This window comes from Falco punctatus, assembly GCF_963210335.1.
Source record: "Falco punctatus genome assembly, chromosome: 1".
NCBI classification, from domain to species: domain Eukaryota; kingdom Metazoa; phylum Chordata; class Aves; order Falconiformes; family Falconidae; genus Falco; species Falco punctatus.
The window spans coordinates 118,476,595-118,491,333 of NC_137580.1; the positions used below are offsets into that span (position 1 = coordinate 118,476,595).

The window sequence follows — 14,739 nt, forward strand, 5'->3', positions numbered from 1 at the left end:
ATTTCTACTTTGATTCAGGAGACTGATGTTCATTCCAAGTATTGACAAGCACTCAAACCACTGTAGTGAGATGTGGCATGAAGACAAATCCTCACTGTCTTTCTCAGAAGCTGTTTTGTTTCCCATGTAGCACAAAATGATAGCCAGTTCACAGGCAGGGTGACTGACAAGAATCCACAGGTAAAAGACTATGGAAGAAAGAAAAGCTAAGGCTGCAGACTCCTAGACATAGGTAAAATAGTATTTCATGGACAACTGAAAGATAATTGAACATATATTAAGACGGATAAAGGTGATGAAGTGTTTTCTTTTTTTCATTGTAGATAAAATATAAAGAAGTCATTTCACAGATAAAAATAACAAGTTTAAGTGAAATTGCTTTCAAGAATTGACAGTTTCTACTGAGGTATTAATATGGCATCAGGAAAGTCTGCTACACTTACCAGAGACTAGATTTCAATATGGATAGGTATTTCTGTATTACAAAAAAGAGAAACAATTCTGGAGTTGTTGATTCAGTTTAAAAGAAGGGATACACAGATACTACTTAAATCACCTTTTTAGACAGTAAGGAAAATTTTTAACATAACAATTGATGGACATAAAAGTTTAGAATGTAAGAGGTGCAGCAACTATCAACAGTGGATAAAGACTCTTTATTTCTGTTTATGTCCTTGTGTTTAAAAACCACCTTCTATAGAAATCAAACCGTGTTTCATAATGAAAATCATGTTCAGGGTGAGATTCACCTGCCATATCTTGACACAGGTAGACACCTATGGAAGAGCTGGCCTCATCTCACTGCTTTATTTCACTGTTCCCTGCATGCACACTTGCTGTAGGAGACCTGCAAAAGAGCTCTGTGAAAAGCAAACATACAGGGTTTTCTATATTCTCTGCAGTCTGACATGCACAAACAATTTGTCTCTGCTTGGACATCAAAAGGGATGAAAAAGTATCTGCCTCTCCTGGAGGAGCAGGGCCAGGAGAAGGCAGTCCTGTATTAGAAGGAGTCCCTGATGAAAGATGTGTTGTGGAAATGGAAGAAAGGTAGAACAGGTGTTCTCTGACAGGTCAAGCCCAACCAGCCAGTGTTGCGCCAGCAGCCCTGGGAGAAGATGAACTGTTAGGTACAGAATACTGCTTTCCTCATCTGTCTGTAAAGATGCATCAGTCATGCACCCACACTAATCTTTACAGATCTAAATCTCTGGAAGGACCCTATGGTTAAGAACACTACAAGAGATGCCCCTGAACAAGATCCCCAAATGCATTGAAATCCCCAAATACAATAACATAAGGAAATGGAAAATGTTCTTTTCTTAAGAACAGATTATTCATCCAAACCATAACATTTTGTGCTAAACTGAATTAGACATTCAACATTAACATGTTGACTGCAAATGCAACATAAGATAAAGTACAGCATTGATTGTGTAAGGCGTCTAACTAGTGATCACACTTTACAGACAGGTAAGTAAATTAGATGGTTTGGAAATACATTCATTGCATCTAGGGGCTCTGGTAAATTAGAAGTGAAGCTGTATAGGGACTGCTGTTACTGCTAAATAAATTTGTTTTTGCTAAGCCACAGAGAGAGAGAGCGTGAGATTCATTTTGTTGGTATTTTTGGCATATGTGACAAGCTTTAGCAGCTACCTCAAACGTGCTGTTTATTTAAAGCAAGTCCTTGACATCTTTTGCCATCCCACAATTGTTAATCCCCAGGCGACCTTCATGTGTCCTTTTTGGATATCTTTTCTAACCCTCCAGCCAGCCTTCATGTGCTGTAAGAAACCACTGCCCTCAAATACTAAGGGTTCTTAATAAAACATGCAAATAACACTTGGGCAACAAGATAGGTGGAATTAGGAAGGGACAATAATCCATTCATTTTGGAAATGGCAGTGCAGGACCTACCATACCTGAGTGTCTCTGGTGCTTTTAGCACTCCTGAACCCTTCAGGTGATTGTGGCACCCTTTGTACAAGCAGCAACCAACTCCCCTGTGACACTGGTGATGCTAAACACAACTCACCTGCAGTGAGAAGCATCGCCCACCGCAGGGTTTGTAAGTGTGCTAACACATGCCCTGCTCTTCTAAGGGTTCATCAGAGACCTCCATTAATACATCACAGATTTTGGTACTGGCCACATTTCAGGAAGGGTGGCAGGGGGTGAACAAGCTGTTCTGGCTAATGCACTTATTCATTTGGCCTCGCACTAGGAAAGACAGCGTGCTTATCTGCTGTGGGGCACCAGCTCGGCTCCTGAGCTCAGGGACTCTCAGGGGAAGCATGTGGGGAGGCAGGCCGGTGAATGCCAGCTATGAGCTGGTTTTAAAGCCCCTTTCAGCAGTCTGTTCTGCTCTCCGGGAATTCCAATAGTTCCCTTTCTCCTTTCACTATTTTTTTCAGCCTCGGAACACCCTGCTTTGCCCCTGGTGCCTCACCGCCAGCGCCTGCCCGAGCTCTGCCCTGGTGTCCTCAGCCATGGCGCAGCCTGCCACAGGCCGGGGCTGGCTCAGGGCTCCACCAGCCACCTCAGGGCCCTGCCAGCACCGGGCCTGCCCTTGTGGCAGCGCTGTACGGCAGCATGGATGCGGGTCACGCTGCTGCAGCTCCACAGTCTGTCCCCACTGTGGCCCTTGCCTCTGGGTGTTCAGCCCAGCCATCACACCCATCTGCATCCCCTGTGGGGGGACAGCAGGATGAGGGATGGGAGCATGGGGTGAGCCTGTTGGAGGTAGGGGATGAATATTGTGCATGATACTTATTTAATCCTTTCTTCTACCAGTCAGAAATGACATTGCCTGTGTAGTACTAGTGGTGGCAGATAGGAAAGTATCAGTGGCATCGGTAGACCCCCAGACAGCTTATGGAGTATACCTGAAATGGGAGATAATTTATTTTGTCCTTTATATGCATTTATTCTTTTTTTCTGGAATGTATCATATATAATCTAGTCTTTATGCCCTCCCAGTTGCAGTAGCTTGCTTAGTGAACGTTCAGCAGCGATCAGTTGCAATGGCTCTGTGGCTGACGCTTACCAGGGATTACTGTTAATCGTTGCTGACTTCCTGGAAAGCTGCATTGTTAGCCCAAACTGAACATGTCATAAAGGTAAAGCACAAACTAGTTATAATACAAAGGGGAAATTTTCATCAGCATAGTTTTTGCAATTGTGCTCAACAAGCAAAACTTGTCCTTTGTAAGTGCCCAAACATTTTCCTTTTGAAGAAGCCACAGTCTTTCAGCAGGGCTGAGAGCTGGCTAAGAGGCCGTTCAGGGTTCCCATTGCACTGCAGCCTCTCTGGAAGCATTTACAGGTTCCTCTGTGCTCAGACAATGCTGCTTCCCCTTTCTCAAGCAGTGCAGCAATTTTAGCTCCAGTAACTGTTGCCAGTGTGAACAACCTCAGAAAGAATAAAAGGCAAAATGAGCAAGAACTGGACACAAGGAGAGAGGAATTTCAGTGACGGATAGATGTGCAGTACTAGGTTTGGGTTTGTTACACGTGTGGGTGAGATTCAATTCCAAATTCTAATATCTACATTTAGTCATCTTCATGCCTAAATGAATATGTAGGTGAGTGAGCTGGATGTCTAAACTCCCACTGTAGGCACTACTATTAGAGACAAGGAAACGGGGAGTATATTTATATACAGTAGGAGGGCTATGCTTGTGCAGGTAGTAGGGAGAGAGTTGTATTGGATTTGGTAGAGAAGGGAAGGCCTAGGGAGAACATTATTTTGTGAAAAGCTGTAAAATCTTGTGGCTGTTTTCATTCTGCTTGATTGAAACAAAAGCATTGTATTAAAGCAAAAGATTTCCTGACCTTTTGAAGAGAAAAAAGCTGCAGGTTTTTATGAGCTCCCACAATTAATATTTTTAATTTTGACTTCTTTTCTTTTACTTCCAAAGGTAGCAAAATAAACTATACACAAGTCTTAATCCCCCAGACACACATACACACATACACATGCACATACACACTTTTCCTTGACCTCTTGACCTCCAGCTTTTACTTGTCTGTATTTTTTCCAAGTTTTTTCAATTCATATAGTATTAGTTTCAGTTTTTCTTTGACAGCTACAGAGTTTTTCCAAATTAAGAAAACTTTGCTCTTAAAATCACAAAAAGGAAAAACCAAAAGCAAGAATACATACAGATAGAAAAGCAATAGTTACATTGTGTTCTGTTGTATTGACTAGCAACATAAATGCAAAAACAAGCAAGTGAAAAATACAAGTGAAAAGGGACCAAAGCAAAGTGCTACAGGTTATGGAAATTTAAAATTTCAATGTAATTTTGAAAAATACTTTGAGATTTTATTTTTCATAAGTCCTTTTGAGTCTTCAAAAATTTATGGATTATTCTTATTGTATTTGAAAAAAATCTGCAAATAAAGACTTTCAGCCAGCTGCCAGCTTTATGCCAGTATTACATATGACTGTAGGAAAACTATGAATTTTCCTTTTCTTGGTAACCAGTTTTAATCCAGGTCAAAACTGCATGCACCAGCAAAATGAGACAACATACAGAATCACTGAAATACCTGAAATTCATAATGAATTCTAGCTCTAAGGCAACGTAATTGTCAGACAATGGAAGACATGAAAGAAGTGCTGTTTTACACTCAGGTGAGGATCTAGCTGTTAAGGTTACACCATAGGCATCAGCCTTATTCTTCAGAGTGAATTTACTCCACATGTAAAGCGAATGTCTGCCAACTTCTTCCCCGCCCCCATGATTACAAGTGAGCTAAGAGAAGAGGAGGAAGGAATTTAATCACTTTCTTATCCAGACCTCTGAGTAGATGATGCTAAGAGGGAGTGAAGCCCAACAGGTGCTGTAAGTAAGGAGGCAGTATGTTATGGGATTCAGTTCAGATTGCCTTGTTTGTCATATGAACTCTAATTTGGAAAGCGAAGACCAACACATGAAAAAAAGCCCCAAATGAACATCTGTTGCACAGGGATTAAATTGTTTTTTAATAAAGTGAAGGGCTCCACTTCCCTCTTCACCACTCTCCTCCTTGTCTTGTTGCAGACCATGTGTAAGCTCCTCCTTAATCTGGGTGGGGAACATCCCAGGGATCAGCACAGTGGATTGGCTTTTTTCACAGGCTGGAATGGGGTTCAGCTCCTTCTAACAATAACAGTCTCTCTTCCACACTACAATAGGACATGATTGTTTCTCTTCTAGAGAATGTAAATTTATTAATCCTTTCCCTCCACATAGCACACTTACCCTGCAAATGTAATGCTGGATGACTGCCCTGCGTTGAGACAGCACTCATTTCTCCTGCTTCCAGTGAGACACATCTGAAGTTCAGTACAATGGTTCCATAGTCCTGTTCGTATAATCTTTGAAACCCTTCAGCCCCAGAAACAACAACTGGATTTCTATGCCTTTCCTCTGGGACCTAACTTGGTGACTTCGGTCTTAGAGGCTTCTATCTTCAACTCTAGACTTAACTTGTTTTGCCCTTTTATTAGTCCTTGTGTCTATGGTGACTTGCTGTTATCCCCTTGGAATCACACTGCTCTTTACTTTGTCTTCCTTATCACTACCTTCAGACTCATCCTTCCCCCCTTCTTTTGCTTTGGCTTTGGTCCATTTTACTACGTGGTCTTTCATATCATCCCTTGATTCTCAATCCTGTGACTTCTGTTCCTATTCAGGTGCTTCCTCCTGCATTGGGATTTCCTTCCTCTAACAGTGACCCTACATCTCAGTAGGAGCCCTCGTGCTTTTCCACACTGCAGACTCAGAGCATCTGCAGCATGCAGGAACCTGTGCCTTCACCTCTCCATCCCTACGTGTTTCCTGTTATAATACACTGACTCTTACTCTTCACTTTCTCTGCTGGAGTCAGCATCCAGTGGGTTACAGCACCAATGTAGCCCATTTCATCTCCTTTAGCACACTCTCCTGCCTTCCCCCCCTTCTCAGTCTCTCTTGCCAAATTATTTATAGGAGATTGATTCACAGACCTGTTATTTCTAATTATATCCATTCACTTCTAATATGAATGGCAATTCTGCTAGCAGTTTAGATTGCCAAAAATGTTTTGACCTAAGAAAGAGGAGGTGGTGGCTACATATGCAGATCAGACCCTATAAAAGCACCCTGGGATCAGTGTGTCTTGTCCTTCCTCAGAAATCTCTAAGGTAAGAGTGTCAGAGGCTTTGGACTGGGGAGGTGGGGGATGAAGGGAAACTGACCCTGCATTCCACAAGCACCAGTGCATTCCTGCAGACACTCACATTCATTCAATGGGGGACTGCTAGTGTCAGCTGGGATTTTCAGCCTGCTTTCAAGGCATCCATGTTTTCTGTCTGTAAATTTTCTCTGGAATTCTGTGCAGCAGTAAGAAAGAAGTTGCTAATTCTGTTTTACAATACTGACCAGCTTCCAGTCTGCAAGCCATTCATCTTGTCTCACAAAAGGTAAGATCTAGATTTATTCACTTTCTAGGGAGAGAGAGAGAGATACTCTCAGTTAGAGCTTCTATGCAGGTGTGCTGGCAGTCCCTCTGTTCCTTGTATTTATGTCCATTGTATATATACAGCGTGAGAACTGGGCTGGATTGCTGGTGTCTTTGTCACAAGATTCTCAAAGACAGTGGTCCTAAAAGTACTGATCACTGCTACATTGCTGACATTCTTCCCAGGATTCTTCTATAGAGAGCAGTTTCCTACATTAACAGACATTAGGTCCCAAGCTTAGGAGAAGATGTCCTAAGAAGAAAAACCTTATCAGAAAGTAGTTTGCAATTACTTGACTGTAAATTAAATATATTCTCGAAGCAAACAATTACCTTTTGGGGTGGTTGGTTTTTTTTTTTTTTTGCATATATCTCAAACATCAAGGGTCACTGGCACTAGCTGTGAAGCAACAGAGAAAGATACATGTGTTTAATATTAATAGTTTATTTTTTCACATGGAAGCTTGGGGAATAGGGTTCGAATATTGTGTATCAAAACGTCAAAGTGCTAAAACAAAACATTTCAGTCTGAGACCCTTATAAGCTTGTTTATGTCTATGAAAATATTGTACAATTGTGATATAATTATATAAGCAAATACTAATAAACACAGGGAAATGAAGAAAGAGTGACGCCTACTTGGATAACTAGAAAAATGAGATGGAACAGCAACTAAATTCAAAGTTTCAAATATTTGCACCCAGGAGAATTAACTGTTCATATTGGTCTTTTATACTAATTTACATTAATATATTGTCACTGGAATATAACCCTCACAATTATAAATGTCAACAAGCTATCATGTGTAAAGAATATAACAAGCGTACTTTGACTAAGTGGAGGAGAGTTACCATATTACTGACTTCAGGAAAAGTCATATAGAACAGTCAAAAGAAAATAGTAATCAAATACTTTAAAAGGCAACCTACCAAGGCATTTTATATATATTATATGCTAACAGAATGTATACTAACCTACTATATATACGATGCATTGTAATAATACCATAAAGAAACACTACAATAATATCATACAATATCTATACAAAAATACATGGTATATGCACAATATATATATAATATACGCTAATGTACTATAATATATACTAACATAGTGTATACTAATGTATTTAATATGCTAATATTATTCCTGTTAGGAATCCTGTAAGAAAATGTGAGATATTATAGGCAATGATAAAACTGTTAGTGAAAAATTACGTCCATTTTACAACCTTATGTAATTATTTTGTGAAATGGTATAATTTCATTAATAACACTTCAATGAAGTGGTAGTTAGAATCATATAGTTAGGAAAAAAAAACATCAGTCAGGAGACTGTACACATGCATTTGAATTGAAAACACTAAGCTGTGTCATGAAGTCTGTCTACTGACTAAGAAGGAAAAGCAATTGTTTTCACATGTAAGCAGTAGAATACTGAGTGGAACAAGTTTTATAATGTACAAAAATACTGTGATCGTTAGTAAAATATTATTTCTGCTAGGCTGGCCACACTGCAATAATGAGGTTGCTAAACAGTAAGTGGTTCAGAAAAGAGTTTAAAAAAATATTCTAAGTTCAGAATCTTTCCTGTAATAAAAGGGAAACTGTTTCTCAGGAAAAAATGAACCAATTATTTGATTTTCACCAGTCTGCCATAGCTGGAAGTATTGACAGAGAAATGAGCTTCTTAATTTATACAGAAAAGCTGCTCAATATCCAGTTTGTAGGTAGATGAACCTAGATAAAATGAGGCTAAAAAAAAAAAAAAAAAAAAAGGATTAATTCAGAACAGTGTTAATTTTGGAACAATATGTCTAAATTACAGTTTCACAATTGCATGAAACTTTTCAGTCAACTATTTGGCAATAATTAACAGGGTTACTGATTTCTTATTTTTTTTAAATACTAGTGAACGAATGCAAGACTACTCAGTTTCTGTTATGAAAAAGATGAAAAGTTGAAGAGATCAGCTTTGTTAACACATGGATCAGTGGAATAACTGAAATAATTGACAACTTGGGCTATTTTATCCTAAGGGAATATCTTCAATGAGAAGTGCTAATAATATTAGCTCTCTTCATATCCAGTGTACCATACTTCTTTCAGTGTTTTACTGTAAAAAAAATCTCATAGTCTGAAAGAGAAATGAGAGGGCCTTCACAACTCCTAAATTGGGAGTATCTACCGAGTGCAGTGTTTAGAACATTGGAAAGGATTTGTTCATCCTGTCAATTAAAAAAAAAAAAAATAAAAACAAAACAAAAACCATAGAAAGGACTCCTCTGTAAACACAGTTGTCCAGTAGGCCTACAGATCTGACTACATAAAAACAAAACAGAGCACAGCAAGTTATAGAACAGAGCTCTGCATTAACCGAAAAATGAAACAGCCAGATCAATCAGCCAGTAGACACAACAGAGCAACATCCAATCCACTATGCTCCAGGAGCGTTTCTTCCATCATGCACTATTATAATGTATTTTCCATCCTCTCAGATTCCTGCTGCGTTATCCCTTGTGAACAGCAGCCATGTCAACAGACTCCGAGATGGCCATCTTTGGGGAGGCGGCTCCTTACCTCCGAAAATCGGAAAAGGAAAGAATTGAGGCCCAGAACAAGCCTTTTGATGCCAAGTCATCCGTCTTTGTGGTACATGCAAAGGAATCCTATGTGAAAAGCACAATACAGAGCAAAGAATCAGGGAAAGTCACTGTCAAGACTGAAGGTGGAGAAGTGAGTAAAAAAACTTTCAGGTCTTGAGAATACATTTCTGCTGTGGACTTTTATGATTTTTATTTATTTGATGGCAAATATGTATCTTTCTTCCCTCTGACAGACCCTGACCGTGAAGGAAGATCAAATCTTTTCCATGAACCCTCCCAAGTATGACAAGATCGAGGACATGGCCATGATGACCCACCTCCACGAGCCCGCTGTGCTGTACAACCTCAAAGAGCGTTACGCAGCCTGGATGATCTACGTAAGTACCAGCAGCAGCCTGCCTTTGGGCAGCCGGGAGGAACTGCTCTGCCAGGCCAAGTGGGAGCCAACGTGCTGTCTCCCTTCCTCGCAGACCTACTCGGGGCTCTTCTGCGTCACTGTCAACCCCTACAAGTGGCTGCCGGTGTACAACCCGGAGGTGGTGTTGGCCTACCGAGGCAAGAAGCGCCAGGAGGCCCCTCCACACATCTTCTCCATCTCGGACAACGCCTATCAGTTCATGCTGACTGGTGAGTGGCTCCGTCTATCTCAGAGGGATTGTACCATGAAGTTCTCTGAAGGCATGCTCTGTCCCAGTAATAAAATGAGGCTTTTTCAAAGCTTTCATGGTACTCATGCATACATGCCAAAAGTGACTCTTTTACTATCTTCACCCCATTGTTTCTACTATTTTGAATTACAGACACCCTTGCACTCACTGAGGGGTTCTAGAGGGTTTTTTGGCTGCTTGGTTGGTGTTTTAAGTTAAGCTGACAGCATAGAGTTGAGAACATTAAACTTACCTGACTGCGTTTCATTCTTCCTGTATTGTTCATTGAGTTTTAAGCACTGTTCTCCACTCTGTCCCTTTCACAGATCGCGAGAACCAGTCGATCCTGATCACGTACGTACACCCCCTGCTCGGGTCCCTGCGGGGCTGCCCGGTGCCAGGGGACCTTCTGCCTGACCACACGCTCTCTGTGTCTCTCTTTGGGTTGACAGCGGAGAATCCGGTGCCGGGAAGACTGTGAACACAAAGCGTGTCATCCAGTACTTTGCAACAATTGCAGCGAGCGGGGATAAGAAGAAGGAAGAGCAGCAGCAGTCAGGCAAAATGCAGGTGAGGTTCTAGGGATGGGAACCTGAAACTATCCAATTTATTTATGAGGTGTATCATGACAATAAGGTTTCTGTGTTAGGGGACACTTGAGGATCAAATTATCAGCGCCAACCCACTGCTGGAGGCCTTTGGAAACGCCAAGACCGTGAGGAACGACAACTCCTCACGCTTTGTAAGTTGTTGCCTGGCACAAAACAACTTCTTCCTTATCAGCGCACTGACTCAGATATTCTCGCAGTCAGGATTGGTAAAATGGATCTCAAGTGAGTTTTCTGCTTCTTTCAGGGCAAATTCATCAGAATCCATTTTGGCGCCACGGGGAAGCTGGCTTCAGCTGACATTGAAACATGTAAGTGACCCTTCTGGCCTGATCCCTCTCCTCCCAGCCTTCCTCAGTTCTTGCGCTCACTCTGTCCTACCGTCCTCGCCAGACCTGCTGGAGAAGTCCAGAGTCACTTTCCAGCTCAAGGCAGAAAGAAGCTACCACATATTCTATCAGATCATGTCCAACAAGAAGCCAGAGCTAATTGGTAGGAAAGATCACTAACTTCTCCAAGCAAACATCATGCAGCAACACTCCATTCCTTTACGTGCCAATTCCATTTGCTCTCTCTGTGTTCCATCTTCTTTTCAGAGATGTTGCTCATCACCACCAACCCATATGATTATCAGTATGTGAGTCAAGGTGAGATCACGGTTCCCAGCATTAACGACCAGGAAGAGCTGATGGCCACAGATGTAAGTAACACACAGAAGTGTCCTTAGGCGCACTCTGACCTTTAGCAGGCAAGGTACTTACTCTAATGATTCTTCTATCAGAGTGCCATTGACATCCTGGGCTTCACTGCTGATGAGAAGACAGCCATCTACAAGCTGACAGGGGCTGTCATGCACTACGGGAACCTGAAGTTCAAGCAGAAGCAGCGTGAGGAGCAGGCAGAGCCAGACGGCACAGAAGGTACCAGCACAATACACACCACAGCACAGATTATACCAGAGCACTCACTGATACAGGCAGTAATTCAGAGTCAGCATCACAGAATCGCAGCCACAGAACGGTCAGGGCTGGTAGGGACCTCTAGAGATCATCTAGTCCAACCCTCCTGCTAAAGCAGCTTCTCCTAGAGCAGAGCCTGTCCATTTCCCCAGGTGCTGGTATTGTACAATAGAAACACGACCTAAGCAGAGGACTTTGCTGGAAGAGCACAACTCAGTGGAAGATGCAGATTATTCTGAAGCATGCAAACTATGAGGGCCAGTGATTCCGAAAGCACACTGCTATCGGCGGAGGCAGCCAGAAGCAACACAAGCTTTGCTGCTGTGCTGAATGGCAGCTTCCCAGACCCAGCACAGACCTAGGAGCCACCCTGCTCACTGCCTGAAGTTTATGTACCCAGGTCTCATTTACCATCAGCTGTAGTCCCCTCCTAGTGGAATTGTTTCCAGGTAGTAGGAAGCCAGAATCCTGAAGCTGCTCTGCTTCAAAGCCCATATTCTGGAGACAGCTCCCAATGCCTCAGCTGAGAGCATCGTGCTGGTGCATTTTACATGGGGGGTTTAAAGAAGCATCTGCTAATATGGTACCTATGGCTCATATGTTCTACATTTTCTGTAGCCTCAGCATGTCTCCAGGCCTTCTTTTTTGTAAATAGGCATCTGAGATATGTCTATCACATTTGCTTTGCCTAGCATCATTCAAAGGTGTATTCCTTAGAAATTCATGGGAGTATTTCTATGAAACCAGAGTTATTTGCATATGTCATAAGTATGTACTCTTAAGGTTTTGGGTGGTTTTATCTTGAGTTGGTTTTTAGTGCATGTAGTTTGTGGGGTTTTTAGGAAAGTTAAGACAAGTGAAAATGACTGCAAGGAATACAATGGCATGGAATCTGACAATGATGAATAGCAATGATAGATTAGGCTACAAATAATACTTGTAATCATTGCATGAATATAACAAAAGAAAAGAGTTATAGAAGAATATAATATAATGACTGCTTAATTATTAAAAACAACTCTACAAAAATGAAATAAAACTTAAGATCCAATTTTCTTTATGTTTCATACCTTACTCTTTCTAGCAATAAATGTACATTAAATACATAGCTGTAAATAAAATGTATAATAGAAGCCACTCAAAATTAGCATCTGCATAGTTCCTCTATACAGATGAGGTTTGGCCTTCTCACTTTGAAGGACTCTGTATATAATACTGGTGCTTGCTATCATCTTTGCTATGAGACAGGCAGCAAATTGGAAAGTGATGACAAGAGTATATCCAGTGCTCTAGTGCTTGTTTTTAATGATCTAGATTCATAGAAACTGAGAGCTGGGAAAGACATATGTGTGCGATATTTATCCTTAGGGAGAATATGGTTCCATTATGAAATTTGTACGAAATACTTGTTCATACTTTTGGCATAATTCTTCACTACCTCTCTATCTCTAATAACAGTAGAGTTTCACCAAGTATAATTTTCAGTGCAGTGTATTTCAATATCAACCCATTTCCTTTTCTGTTTATTCTGAAATTGTGACTTATTTGACCTGGCATTTTCATGGCCCTTGGTCCTTTTGTCTGTCTAGTCACTTGTTTCAAAATTTGCATGTTCATTGTAAAGGCATTTGGAAGAATCTTTCCATTTACAAATCATCTAAATTAAATGGGGGAAAAAATCAGTAAATCAAGAAAAATCACAATATATTTAAAGTATATGTGACTTTTGCAGAAATTACTCTGAACTACTACAAGTAGTATCTACTGGAGAGCCAATATTCAAAGCTGCTGTATGCTTGTTTCCTTAGTTGCTGACAAGGCTGCCTACCTGATGGGTCTCAACTCAGCAGATTTGCTCAAAGCCCTCTGCTACCCCCGTGTCAAGGTTGGGAACGAGTATGTGACCAAGGGTCAAACCGTGCAGCAGGTAAGAGAGAAGTGATGACAGAAAAAAAGATGACATGAATTTAAAACTTTGAACTTCCTCTTTTGCCCTGGATGGCAACTTTTATTTTACTTTTCTTTAGGTATACAACTCAGTGGGGGCCTTGGCAAAATCTGTCTTTGAGAAGATGTTCCTATGGATGGTTGTTCGCATCAACCAACAGCTGGATACGAAGCAGCCCAGACAGTACTTCATCGGTGTCCTGGACATTGCTGGCTTTGAGATCTTTGATGTAAGAGGAGAGGCTTCACACAATTTTCCTGGAAGGGGCATTAAGAAACTGGAATAATTTGCCATTTGTTGTTTGGGGTTTTTTTAAGCATGGCTTGTTTTTATTTATTGGAAATTCTGACATTCCTGTAGGAATGGCATTCTTCTGGTTCTCATAGTACGTATTATGCCACAAGGGCTGCAGATTTTTATAGATGTCTGCTGTTGCATGCAGAAGTGAAAATTGCATTGAAAACTGATATGAAAATGTTAAAGAACTGATAGGTAATAGCAGAAACAGATTTTGAGGAAGTTAAAATATGGCATCTTGAAGGAAGATCTTGTTAATGCTGAAACCAGATTCCTTCCAAATGCTTGGGAGTAGACTGGCAGTGCAGACAAATTCAAGCAGATGAAGAGCTGGACTTAGACTAAGCTCTGCAACACTTTTCAGAGCTCAGAAACGTGTTGAGACTGTGCCAGGGCCTGAAATGATAGATATATTACAGGATGGAATATTCTGGTCACCTGTCCAGTCCCATGACCAGAAATTGAGGACCCCAGTCATGGAGACCTTACCTTAAAGGGTTAAAATAAAACCTGTTGGAAGATGGAAAGTGTTCCTGGAACTGAACTTCACAAGTAAGTAAATCTCTGCATTCTGCAGTTCAACAGCCTGGAGCAGCTGTGCATCAACTTCACCAATGAGAAGCTGCAACAGTTCTTCAACCACCACATGTTTGTGCTGGAGCAGGAGGAGTACAAGAAGGAAGGAATTGAGTGGGAGTTCATTGACTTTGGGATGGACCTGGCTGCCTGCATTGAGCTCATTGAGAAGGTTCTTAAGGCCTACACAAATAATTTTCCAGATGTAAAACATAAAAGGAATCTGCTATGGTCAAATTAAACTGCTCTAACATGTGGCACTCACACTTAATGTAGCACTTAACAGGATTTTTTTCTGGGCGTCAGCACCTCAGATATATTTTCATTTGTCTGTTACTTGTTGTCTGTGGGATTCTGTTACATAAGACTTACAATTACCATGGGGAAAAATTTCAGTCCTAGTCATCACTGTTCTGGAGTTCATACTCAAATGCATGTATTTTAATACATGGGGAGTGATTAAACACACTGAGAAACTTCTATTTTAATATATTTAAAGAAATTTTCTATCTTGGTTCCAAGAAAAAGCATTTAGGAAGTATAAACTTCCTTACATATGAATCCTACTAATTTCATTCATTTGGCTTTCCATCTTCAACTAACATGC

General features: G+C 40.9%; 1 protein-coding gene and 1 long non-coding RNA gene across 2 annotated transcripts in view; one reads left to right on the forward strand and one right to left on the reverse strand.

The window, feature by feature from the left end:
• Positions 1-8,143: 8,143 nt before the first annotated feature.
• LOC308069419 lies at positions 8,144-10,136 on the reverse strand. The gene is made up of 3 exons (XR_013930385.1): positions 9,998-10,136; positions 9,072-9,160; positions 8,144-8,246 (listed from the first exon to the last, which is right to left on the reverse strand). It is a non-coding gene; the product is annotated as an uncharacterized lncRNA (long non-coding RNA).
• The window catches only part of LOC308069407 (myosin-1B), a 28,792-nt gene continuing 22,282 nt past the window's right edge, over positions 8,230-14,739 (forward strand). The window contains exons 1-13 of the mRNA XM_080401691.1: positions 8,230-9,227; positions 9,331-9,474; positions 9,568-9,724; positions 10,071-10,098; positions 10,197-10,314; positions 10,394-10,486; positions 10,600-10,663; positions 10,746-10,844; positions 10,949-11,052; positions 11,134-11,272; positions 13,120-13,238; positions 13,339-13,488; positions 14,134-14,304. Coding sequence (XP_080257817.1) covers positions 9,024-9,227; positions 9,331-9,474; positions 9,568-9,724; positions 10,071-10,098; positions 10,197-10,314; positions 10,394-10,486; positions 10,600-10,663; positions 10,746-10,844; positions 10,949-11,052; positions 11,134-11,272; positions 13,120-13,238; positions 13,339-13,488; positions 14,134-14,304 — 1,590 coding nt within the window. The 5' untranslated portion in view covers positions 8,230-9,023. The remainder of the gene's footprint in view (positions 9,228-9,330; positions 9,475-9,567; positions 9,725-10,070; positions 10,099-10,196; positions 10,315-10,393; positions 10,487-10,599; positions 10,664-10,745; positions 10,845-10,948; positions 11,053-11,133; positions 11,273-13,119; positions 13,239-13,338; positions 13,489-14,133; positions 14,305-14,739) is intronic.